General features: G+C 43.2%; 1 protein-coding gene across 3 annotated transcripts in view; it reads left to right on the forward strand.

Annotated features, from left to right (window-relative positions):
* Positions 1-12928, forward strand: part of PDE8A (phosphodiesterase 8A) — a 176042-nt gene that overhangs the window by 59926 nt on the left and 103188 nt on the right. Inside the window, exon 1 of one of the 3 annotated variants that reach the window (XM_072148322.1) lies at positions 6204-7093. The exons of 1 other annotated variant lie outside the window; for it this stretch is intronic. In XM_072148322.1, coding sequence (XP_072004423.1) covers positions 6920-7093 — 174 coding nt within the window. In that variant the 5' untranslated portion in view covers positions 6204-6919. Of the gene's footprint in view, positions 1-6203; positions 7094-7131; positions 7175-12928 lie in introns of those variants that run through there. One more of the 3 variants, XM_072148321.1, reaches the window with a different exon arrangement.

A 12928-nucleotide genomic window follows, 5' to 3' on the forward strand; every position in this document is an offset into this window, starting at 1 on the left:
TGTCCAACATATCAGAATAGTGTAAGAAAAAGTCATGGTTGATGATCCCTGGTCCATGATTGTCTCTACTTCCTGGTCCCTCTTTAGAAATAGTAAATGTCCATTCAGCCAACCAATGACAATAGCTCCTACTGACAATTGCAATGTGTCAACTAGATACAAGTGTGGACTCAAGAGGCATCAATACACGGGCATCAATGTTTTGGGGAAGGGAGCATCGCTTTTTTTATTTTCCTAAGCCATGTTGGCCAAAAAACCTTTAGTTGTCAGACAGAAATGTACTTAGGAACAATGATTAGCATGCTCCAAAATATGCTTTAAAGGAAATTAACCAATGAAAATTAATTGATCACAGCGCTATCCGTCACTAGTCTTGACATGTCGGGATCACCTAGAAAAGAAATGTATAATTAGCAGTGCTGAGTGTTCGGACGGGAGGAAAAGTGCTCTGGGCTGCTATTTATGCATGCCCCCGCACCACCCTCTCCCACACTTTTTAAACATATACGGTACATTGTTTAAAAAAAATACTAGTTAAAGGGGTTTTTCCCACGAAAGAAAATTCTCACATTTTAAACCCCTAGTGATGTTAACACAATAAAGATCCTTTTAACCCCTTACTTTACAATTTTACTCAGTTTTATTGCTGTTTTAGCTCCTATCACTCCCTAGGCAGCTCAGTGCAAAATCACAGGGTGTGGGCGGGGACTCTCTAAGCAGACACATTGGGGCTCATTTACCAAGGGTCAGAATCGCACAGTTTCGTCGGGTTTCCCTACAATTTCGGATTTGCGCCGAATTGCCCCGGGATTTTGGCGCACGCAATAGGATTTTGGCGCATCGGCGCGGCTTTCACGCTACAGAAATCGTGGGTGTCGGACAACTTGTTGGATTCGGAAGATTCGCGGAATTTAACCCCTTAAGGACGCAGGGTTTTTCGGCTCATTTATCGCTCTCCAACTTCAAAAATCCATAACTTTTTCATTTTTACGTGTGTGAGGGCTTATTTTGTGCGTAACAAATTTTACTTTCCCGTAATGTTATTTATTTTAACATGCCGTGTACTGCGAAGCTGAAAAAAAATTCCAAATGTGGAAAAATTGAAAAAAAACGCACATGTGTCACGTTCTTGTGGGCTCAGTTTTTACGACTTTCACTCTTCGCTCCAAATAAAATGCCTACTTTATTCTTTGGTTCGGTGCGATCGCGGTGATACCAAATTTATATAGGTTTTATTGTGTTTTAATACATTTTCAAAAATTAAACGAATGTGTACAAAAAAGAGAAAAAATTTTTTGCCATCTTCTGACGCTAATAACTTTTTCATACTTTGGCGCACGGAGATGTGTGAGGGGTCAGTTTTTGCGAAATGAGGCGACGTTTTCATTGCTACCATTTTGAGGTCTGTGTGCGACATTTTGATCATTTTTTTATTTCATTTTTTGTTATGTGAAAAGGTGTAAAAGTCGCATTTCGGACATTTGGGCGCCATTTCCCGCCTCGGAGGTCACCGCCGCCCATAACCGTTTTTATATTTTGATAGATCGGGCATTTTGGGATGCGGCGATACCTAATATGTTTGTGATTTTTACTGTTTATTATGTTTTATATCCGTTATAGGGAAAGGGGGGTGATTTGAATTTTTAATATTTTATTAATTTTTTTTATTTTTTAAACTTTTTTTTAAATTTTTTTTCACTATTTTTTAGACCATCTAGGGTACATTAACCCTAGATGTTCAGATCGCTCCTACCATATACTGCAATACTTCTGTATTGCAATATATGGCATTTTTGCAGCACATTCATTACAATGAGCCACTGGCTCATTGTAACGAATCTGCAGAAGCCATTAAGCCTAGGGTCAAAAGAAGACCCGAGGCTACCATGGCAACCAACTGCCGCCCCCCCGCGCGCCACCGTTTTTTAACCGGCGCCGGCAATCACATGGTTAATAGCCGCGATCGGTGCAAGCACCGACCGCGGTTATTAGCGGTGGGGGTTTTCTACAAAATGCAAAAACCCCCACCTTTGTATGAAGAGGACTCAGCCCGTGAGCCCTCTTCATACAATTCTTATACCTCTGCGCCGTAGAGCTACGGCGCAGAGCGTTAAGGGGTTAAGAAAGAATTTATGTCGCCAGATCAGCACTCACATACACCAGGAAGAAGCAATTGAACTCCGGCGGACCTCGGCGCAGCAGCGACACCTGCTGGATATCGGGCGCACGGACCTTAGTGAATCCCGGCAGACCAGAATCCTCGTCGGAGAACGTGTCGCTGGATCGCGACTGGACTGGGTAAGTAAATGTGCCCCATTATGATCCATCTAGTTTTGTGGGTTGACAATGTGGTTACATTATCATGGTACCGGTATATACACACTTTCATCCGGTTTCTGACATTGTACTAACACACTGACACATAGAAAGCAAGAGATGAGACAGATCAGAGATGAATGATATACCTATTACACAGAGGCATGACAGACAGAGGGTGATAGACTTTTACACAGTCAGCGCTGCTACATCTCACAGATATGTGTCTGCATCCCCCTTCCCCCGGATCACTTATCTCCTTGTAGTTTGTAGATCCTCTCTGCTCTGGATGTGCTGTCAGGAAGTTGATCAGTGAGTGTTTCTGAGCTCCATGCAGGGGGTGTGGCTACAGGCTCAGAGCAGATAGACACAGAAACTCAGCAAGCATTGCCTCACACAGAAATCCAAGATGGCGGTCCGACCCTAAAGTCAGAAGTTACGGGGTCGTGTCTAGGGGCAACTGAAATTGTGTACACCAGGACTGATAGAAACAGGTTGGATTTGTGAGATGCTGTATTTTTGTTAATAACAGTGACTTAGAAAATGTGTTATTTTGTTATCCTGTGTACATATAAAAAACTTTTCTTCGTGGGAATACCATCCTCGGAAAATCAGTAATCACTTTGTTATCTAATAACAGTACTTATAACAGTACTAGTATGATAGAAAAGCTAAAATGAGGATCCTCAGAGATGGTAAGTTTTCTGAACTGATGGAAAGAACAAGCTAGAAACTGTAAAACTTAGGCTATAGCCTAATAGCCTAAGGCTTATACATACAATTTCTTGTTTTACAAGACTGTTAAAACGCCTCTGGACTTCAGCAGGGCACTTGTACAAAGTCATCCATTGGATTTTTATATGATATTATTATATCAAGGGCAGACATATATTTTGCTAATCCATATTATGAGAAATATATGTACTGCTATGTAACCTTCTGCATATAGAGGGGTGACCTCAGTGCTGAGCTTTTTCCTCCATGACTTATTCAACTAATTTGCATAGGACTTAAAGGATGATTTTCTTTATGACGTCCTCACATTAGACCATGAAAGAAACATAATTTGGAAGCTTTTAATCTGCATGACAAGGAACTGGTATTGGTTTATTAGAGACATTTTTATTGAGAGGTTCCTTTTAAACAGTTTATCTTTGGTTTAGTCTTAGTGGTCAACTCTGTACTTGTGTGTAGTTTTTAATACACACTGATCTTCATATAAACACACTTTACTTCCTACCCTGTGTAACTGGTTTGGCCACCAAGTGTAGATCTGCACCTGAGTACATTCATTATTCTGTGGATTAAATGGACAGTATAAAGCTCATAAATGTTTTATGTGTAGGTCATTGCTTATAAACATGTACACGGGATTTGTACCACATTTGTAATAATAGTTTATTACAATATCATAGAAGCTCTTTTACTGTGTTTTGTTATCATAAGTACACTTGATAAATTTCAGTATGGTTTCTAGTGTTCTTTGGTTCACTTCTCAAAGTTCATGTTCATTACTACCACGTGATAAATTAGAGGTCATAGGGCAAAGCACATGCTTACTAAAATATGTAAAATAGTATAGATTGAAACCCCAAATTTGCACAAAACTATATATCGGACGCAGAGCCGATGCCGGTTCAGCTCAAGATGTGAGCCGAACCGGCAAAGGAAAACATGGGTTGCTGGCTGTGACTGATAGCCGACACCCCAGTGTAACACCCGTGGTCGGAGTGGGCTGATAGAAATGCCAAATGACACTCCAGTTCACTGGGACAATTAGGAAAGACTGTCCTAATGTTCTCCCTGCTGATGCATGGCAGGACACGCTGGGTAAGTACTAAGATTATGAGTTCTATGCCAGGTCCTGCCTAGTGCAGAATTCAGATACAACGCCTGTATCAAGAAAGTGTTGTGACTGTGGCTAAGGCGGGAAACTGGGGTACAAGCCATGATAAATGCCCCCTGTCTATGACATTGCCAGAGAGAGCTGAGTGCTTTGCTTAGCAATTTCCAGCACTTCCATACTACTTAATGGAGTGGCAGGATGGATAGTTGACCTGCCACTTACCCCAATAGTAAGATTGGGCCCCCCATTTCCTGCATTGTTTGTGGTCCTGTTCTCATGATTGTTGGACCCTCAGCTTTAAGGGTTTAATATCAGACAGCAAAAGGTGCACCAAATTTACCACAGCAGCATATGCTATATAATACCTTTTCCAGGTGTCATCGCCACTGGTGTCTTCTCCCTGCACCCATGCTCGGCAACATTAGCAGGGTACTCCGATACTCACCTTTCCTCACTCACCTGAAACAGCAGCAGTCTTCCTTTTTAGTCTTGTGTGTGGTGGCTGTACACGTCGGCTCTGATGCCAGCAGACACGATGTGATTACACATCTGCCGGCTTCAGAGCTGCCACATACAGCCACCGCACAGAGGAGTAGATAAGAAGACTGCTGTAGCTTCGGGGAAACAGGAAGAGGTGAGTACATTTTTTTTACAATGGGATGAAAATCTTTAGAGGGCAAGGGGCTGCTCGCTGATGTAAGGGGAATCTTTCTCCTATGGGGGTAATTTTACTACTGCCTGGTTTAGGGGCACATATGGGACATGCTGATGTCTCTGGTTATTTAACAATATGTTCAGATTTGTGGTTTCCCTCAAATGGCGGATTGTATTGGTAATTGTATTGGTATTGTATTGTATTGGTTACTGTATAAATGTAACTAGTGAACAGATTGAGTAGATACTTTTATACAGGTAAAAAAAAATGACATTCAGCCCCTTTAAAGAGTAGCCGTCATTTCAGATGATTTTTGATATTTTGTAGGGGAAGTGTTATGAACATTTTTCTGATATACTTTATTAAGAAATTCTGCTTAGTTTGTTTGTTAAGTACCTCTTAGTTACAAGGTTACTTCTACGTTTCTATGGCAAATATGTTTAACAGATTTAAGACCAGTCTCTCTCTCCTCTGCTATTTATTACACAGTGGTGACTGTTAACCCTTCCTGGTCTCTCCCTGGCTGTAGTATGCTATGAAACGTTTTTTCCAAAGATCAAGCTGAAAGTGAAGGGGTTTATCTTTACTACTAGAGCTGTTAAACGCACACAGGAAGATGTGTGCTCATGCAGCCTCCATAGACACACTGTACAGGCTGGAAAACACATCTCTACGGGAGGGAGAAGCTTGATTTTCTTTACAATCTAAGGCTACATTCACATGATGTATGCCTGCCGTACCGTAGTATCGGCGCTGCGGAGAAGAGCAGGGGATGAGCGCAGCTCACCCCCGCCCCTCTCCATAGGAATATACAGCGCATGGCGCCATATTCTAGGGGCTACAGAGCGGTATGGTGCCGCACGTGTGCTGTGAGCCCATAAAAGTGTATGGGGGATGTAAATACGCCATATATACGTCGGCCGTATATACGTCCCCCACACGTTCGTGTGAATACAGCCTAAGCAGAATTTGTTAATGAAGTATATTATAAAAATGTTCAGCACATCCCCCCACAAAATATGTAAAATGTATCTTAAATACTTTAACCACAAAACTGATGTGATTCCAAGAGAAGATTTGCCACCCCTACTTTAGAGCTACACTCCATGCACACGTTTGCTAAGCCTAAATATATGGTGTATATGTAATTGTCTTAATTTTCACACATTCTCCTACATTCCAGTAATTTTCGTGTAGTAGGCGGAGCTCAGGTGACAGGTAAAGGCGCTACCCGCACACTCTGAGCCTCTGACTGAAAGTGCCGCGGCTCGCGGACCAAGAGGCATTTAAACTGCCCTCCGCGTTCTCACCACGCCCACCGCGGCAACCGGCGCTTGTGATTGGCCAGCCCGGAGCTGATTTACATTGACGTCAGTAAAGGCTGGAGGTCATCCGTTTGCGGCGCTGTTATTGGCTGCGGCTTGTGTGAGAGCTGTGGCGGCGGCGGTGAGGGAGAGCCAAGCCGGGAGGAGGGCAGCAGCGCAGGCAGAGGGGAGAGCGGCGCAGTCACTGAGAGCACTGCAGCACTGCAGCGAACGGGGAGTCATGACAGGCGCGCTGCCGGCTACTACAGCAGCGCCATTTTAATTCATTGCTGTGGTGACAGTGCGCGTCCTCTGGGGCCACGGGGTATGTGCGGCCGGATAGCGCGGCAGGTCTTTCCCTGCGGTCTTCAGGGGGCGGGGAGGGGGAATCTTCCTGTTGCCAAGAAGAGCGGAGTGTGCGAATGTAAATAAGCCTCGTCCTCCTCCTCCGCCGCCGCTGGAAGAAGAAGATGATGATGGTGATGAGGAGGAGCCCCGCGGTCCCCAGGAAGACTTTGTAGCCGTGGAGGGGACACCGAGCAGGATCTGTGCCTTGCACCCCCCATGCACCCCGGGGAAATCCCGCAACTTGTAGCCGGGGAAGGATAACGCACTGAGTGCACAGGGTGTGACAGCAGGCTGGATAGCGCATCCCGTGCACGGATCCGTGGATAGCATGCTGCCGTGCTGATGCCCCAGCATGTCCCCAGCCCAGGCCGCCCCCTGATCGCAGGATAGTCACCCCCTGGCACCGGGCCACTCTGAAGGCTTTGGATTGGGCTAAGGAGGCATCAAAGCATGGGCTGTGCTCCAAGCATTCACATCTCTGACAGCAGGGTGGTGTATCACAGCGGCAAAGAGTCTGACGACTCCAACTCTCCACATCAGACCAACACTGTACTGTCACAGCAAAGCAACTCAGTCCCTGGATTATTCATTAAATCCTCCAACACATCATCATCCACTTATAAGGTGAGGGCTAATTCCTCTAAGACAGACAGGAGGGAGCGGAGCCAGAGCATGGAGATGCCCAGCCGCCCATCCAGCGAGAAGGTAACGGCAGGATGATGGGCACGGGGCCTACATCACCTGGCCAGCGGGGCGAGGGTTAAACGCCAAGTGACAGCGCCGTCTCTTGTGCAACTCATCGCCTCGTTATCACAAAGTAAATCATCCATAATCCGAGCCCTTGAATTGCTATTTACCCCTTATCACAGACCTCCCTATAGTCCTCTTAGGTCTCCTTTCTGGCAATGAGTGTCCCATCCAGGACATATGTTTACCAATGGGGTGTTGCGGGCTCACGTGAGACCTGTCATATTAAAAAAAATGGCTATTTAATACGTTTTATCTGCTTCTCCCTGTCCTTGGGTGTAATACACGCCAATGCGTTCTGTTTGGTTTATATTGGTGTCCGTGTTATACGTCAGCAGGTAAATATTGGGATTTTTTTGGCAGCAGTCAATAATGGTGGAATGAAATATTTAATGTTGCACAGAAAAGCTGCTTGTTAGGAGCTGTCATCCTGCTAGATGGATAGGGGAACAGGGAATTGGTAAAATCTCCTCATAGTAAAGGCAGTATTCTGTGTTCAGAGGCCTGCAAGTCACTGTGCAGGGAGAGGATCATGGGGAAACTTCCATTACCAGCGACTTAGAGCTCAATTCTGTAATCATAGCTGGCGACTCTCCATTTATCTTATAGACCAGGGCACAGATGGGTGGATGTCTACCAGCTGGGAATAGGGATCTAATACAGTATAGGGGAACGTCTCCCAGAAGGCAAGGTTTTGACTGTGTCCTCTTCTTTCAGCTTGTCACAAGTTTGTCTTAGTTCTGTTTCTGGGAAACTTGGATGAGTCCCAGTATAGAGGTTGCCACCCCTGGGTATACAACATGTAGGATAACATTACCAAGCAGATTGCGATTAGGAAAGCTGGATGACAAACGCCTATAAAGGCAGACATATTTGTTGCTAAAAAACTTCCCAAAAAATTGGAAATAAGTCCTGATGAATTGCAAATATGACAATGCCAGGGCTTGGAGAGGATTAGGCACTGTTGAATTTGTGCTTGTTAAAATTTCTTCTGTACAACTTTTCGGCCAAGGCTTCTTATACTTTAATGTTCAGTGTAATGTACTGTGATTTGTACCCATTCCATACATGGCCCATCAATAGCAGCCAAAATCACACTCACCTGTAGCTTTCATGGAGCTGTAAGTCCTAATAGCTGTATAAAGGACAGACGTGTACTTTTTGTTCACATATGGCAGACTTTTTGCCATACTTTTTTGTGTTGGTAAATCTTTTGAGGGTTTGTTTCTGCACCATGTGCATGGATTTTCTGCTTGGAACAGATAAGTGGTTGCTACAAGTCCACAGAGTTGTTGGACTGCTTAAGATATTGGTCAAATAATTGTTTAAGTTGATGAAAGAAACCACATTGCATCTTGTTGTCATGTGACCAGAAGTACCCATCCACTGGCCTCAGTGATGCTGTTTGTACACATGTCACTACTGAGGCCGGTGAATGGCTACATTGGTCACATGATGATAAATGGGACTTTGAAGAGGGACTTTTAAAAGTTGATATGTTGTAAATCCGTGAGCCTTTTTTGTATTCGGGTCAGTTCACACATCAATCGTTCCATCATCTTTTTACATCAGTTATTGGCATGTGGAAACTACACACACAAGGTATAACTGAGGAATCTGTCCTGTGTGTTCAGCCACCCCTGCTTTGGCTCACAATAACTGCGGTGTGAACTAGCTCCTACTTCTTGCACTACAAACCCCTTAGAAGCTTTTCCCTCTTTTCCATCAAGTATAAATAAGACTTATGCGAGACTTGGTAAGTAAGTCATTGAGTCATTCTTTAACCACTCTTGTCAATGTAGTTGTGCCAGGAAACTGTCTCTATAGCAAAGATGAATGTGGCCCATTGTGCTAAGTGACCACCATCTCTCTGCTGCACCAACAGACTTGGCTCTGCTGCCCGTAGTGACCATTATCGACAGACAGATTTATTTCAGTCTGTCAACGCTCATGACAAGAAATTTGGTTTTATTCGTTCCACTTGTGCAATGCAGCTCCATGCTACAGGCCTCTGGTTATTATCCACGAGTCACAAAGGATTTCCCTTGTAACAGTTAATTAAATATTTTGTGTTGTTATGTATCTAATAAGTTGTCTTTTTTTTTGTTTGTTTATTGATGCCTTAACCATCTTCTAAAAACAAAGGGAAAATCCAGAAAATGCTCATGATCGCTCACTAGAAAATGTGAAATTCTGACAGCATTGCTGCCAAAATAACATAACCTCGACGTGTCCTCCGCAGCTAGAAGCAACTTCTCAGGCAGTGGAATAGTTGAGGCTCATAACAATGAGAGGTAGTAATCTAGGAAAGGGTTAAATCCTGTTTATTTTTCACCTTCCTCACTAATTCTCACCAATGTGAATTAGTCGATCACAGCTTAACCTGTAAAACTCGTAGTGTGACTTATATTCTGTAAATGTGATATTTTTTTGCATTTTTTTTAAATTACAGAACACAGTGTGCACAGCAGATCTGTATTTACTCCAGAACAGTCCCCTCTTATTCCTCACAGACCACCTACATATGCAGCACAATCGCCAGGGCATAGCTGGTCCTGAATTATTTCTGTTTGCTTAGCTAGGAACCACATTTCTATGCAATATAATTCATAAGCCTCCGAATTAGGGAAATTCCATGTAAAACGTTCCTGTATACTCTTGAGTACACATGAAGCCCACCCCCTGTCTTTTTATGAAGCAGGGAAAGGGTCTATTTATAAATCCATTCATTACTTTTTTTTTTTTAAACCCTTTTATAGGGGTTAGAAAGTTCCCTGCATAATTGGGCTGCATATTGTGTTTCCATGCAGAAGCCATTTCGATAGCTTCCAGGATGAAAAATTTGGTCACCCCTTAAAAGGAGTCAATAATATCAGATTGTCCATAAATGGAGAATGGCGCCGCCTGCTTCCTGTCCCGTTATCTGTGTAGTGGCTGAACCGAGTCACTGCAGCTTATTCACATTCAAATAAAAGGGAACTTATCTGCAGTAACCTGGTCTGACCACTACCAGAGAACGGATGATGCGTGTGTGTGGGGGATGGGAATTGATTTTATATTTTATGGATGTGTTATCTATATTTGTAGATTTGAAAACCCTTCTAAAGACGAGCCTTGAGTATGACATCTGCTTCTGTGTTCTGACAACATTCTCAAATACATCCTATACACTAGCAATAAACCCATATTACTCTAAATTAGCCCTCCTAAATAAACTTGTTCTGCATAATTTCCTTGAAATATTGCATTTGTTTCAAGGATTTGTAAAGTTATTTGGAGAGAATTGTGTACAATGAAAGTGGCACACCGCCCAACCAAAAGCATTGACATGACATCACTGCCGAGCCTCTGTATGCAAACTTAAAATTGTGGGTGCACTGTGCTGTACTGGAGCAACAGAGAGAGCATGGTGCAGGTTCTAGACCATCTGTTACCTTTATACATTAAAAAACCGCCCCAAGACTGGTCACACTGAATACACACCTTTGTGGGATAACCCAGGACTGGCCGAGTTAAAATCATTAGAAGGTGCATCCTTTTGGGCAGGAATGGGGCCAACTAAGCTCAACAAGTGGTGGACAACTCTCATATTAAGACATTCCAGCAGCTACAGGAATCTTCAACTGAAGCAAGCCTCTGAAGCCCAAACAAAAGTGGGACCTCTGTCGTATCAAGGAGACTTCCTACTTCAGAATATAGCCAAGGAGGGTCATTCCTTGGGACTTATCTCACTCTTATACCATCTCCTTTTGTGCAAATTCCTAGCCCTGCCCTCGCTAAGTGGGAAAGAGATGTGGGTCCTATGACGGAAGGCCAATGGCATAATGTTCTAGAGGCTATACCAATAGCTTCACTGGGGGAAGCGAACAGACTCTCACAACTATATATAATTCATAGGGTGTGTAGAACACCAAAGTTTTTGTATGACATTGGGGGTGCGCCCAAATGCAACATGCCCAAAGTGCTCTGCAGAAATGGCACATATGCTATGGACCTGCCCCGCTTTACAAACCTTTTGAGCAGCTGTGCTGGGCTTGATAGATAGAGAGTACTCCATATCAGTCCCTAGGAATGTACTTACATGTGTGCTAGGCTGTAATGAGGAAATCATGTAGGCAAGATTGCGGTGGGGAGGTTGCTATTTATGGTTCGTAAATCAATTGCAGCAAGGTGGAAAAAAAAAGTTTCTCCAAAAGGTGGAGGTGATACTAGTAAATGAAAGGGCTAGATATAAGAAAAGGAAGACTGAAGCCAAATATGATAAACGTTGGGGTTCACGGTTGGATACCCTAGGGGGGGTAGTTTCCGCTGAGCTGTTGAGAGAAATGGACAGGATGTGGTGCTGACTTAAGTATGTGACCAATATCTGCTTTGCTGTAAATTGCCATGTTTACTGTATTGTTATACTACATTCCCATAGTCCTCCATGGCGATTTGAGTGTTTAAGGCGTACACTGTTTAAGGCGTGCAAAAAACGCCCCATTATGGACAACCCTTTTAAGATGAAAGACAAGTTGCAGCCCATGGACAAATTTAGTTATTTTAGGGGATGGTTGGCGTATTGTGTCCCTATCTTTATATTCCCTGCATTGGCACCAGATTTACTGAGCGGAATTTCTGCCACAGAATTCATGTGCCAGAATAAAATTTATGCCAAGTCTGGAGAGGCAGGAGAGAAGGGAGGAGGAAAGGAGCCATGAAAGGAGAATATTCTTTTTAGTTTGTCTGCTCTGGGGGTCTCCAGTAAAATGTGGCTGCTTCAGGGGTATGGTATTCTTATATCCTACTCTGGGGTCTCTTCATTATTATTATTATCTGCTCTGGGGTCTGAATATTTCTTGGGTGGTATTTTGTGCTGAAATGTGGTTGTTTGTGCATTTAGTGTGCTGGTTACTGGTTGGGACCGTCAAGGTTAAGCGGTATGACAATAAAGCCCTTGGACCAATAAATGTGCATCCCTGGCAAGGAAATCTACCACCAGAATGAAGGATTGTAAACCAAGCACACTTACATGCTGGTGTGTGCCCTCTCTGGTAGGATCCGCTTTTATTTTAGCTTTTTACAAAATAAGGCTTTAAATATTATGCCTGAGGGGCTCAATTAACAGCTATGGAGCCTGAAGCCCCTCAGGCTTATTTGCATAATTACCAGCTTTTAAGTGTGCTTGGTTTATAATTCTTGATGCTGGTGGTAGATTTCCTTTTAAAGGAATTACAATTTAATAAGTTTGGTAATTTATTATATATTTATCGTAACTTTGACTCCACCAAAATGGTCTCGGACTTCCCGGATGACAACCAGTATTAGTATGATGTTCTCGATGAGTTAGTTAAATTCTAGGTAGAAATATTAGAAGTCTGATAAAGCTGCCCAATGAAGAGAATGGCTTTATTGGTTCCCAACAAGGTACCCAAAGTCAGACTTGAGAAGTGGACAATCCAGTTTTCAGGGTTTTCTTCCGGGACCATGTTCTATAGTTTGAGCTCTGCATTTTTTCACTTTAAAAATACTTTCTGTATTAAGACTAAAATGTTAGTGGTGTAGCATTGCATGAATGAACCTCGAAAGTCAGCAGTTCTGCACACCAACTTATCAATTGTTGTGTCTCATTGGCCTTGATTTGTTTCACGAAATCTAAAACAAAATGTATTTCTGGTGCCAGGAATGTTAAATATTCACAGATCTGCTCACAGGTTCACAAAACAGGAGCCA

Source organism: Engystomops pustulosus, chromosome 4 (assembly GCF_040894005.1).
Source record: "Engystomops pustulosus chromosome 4, aEngPut4.maternal, whole genome shotgun sequence".
In the NCBI taxonomy this organism is placed as follows: Eukaryota; Metazoa; Chordata; class Amphibia; order Anura; family Leptodactylidae; genus Engystomops; species Engystomops pustulosus.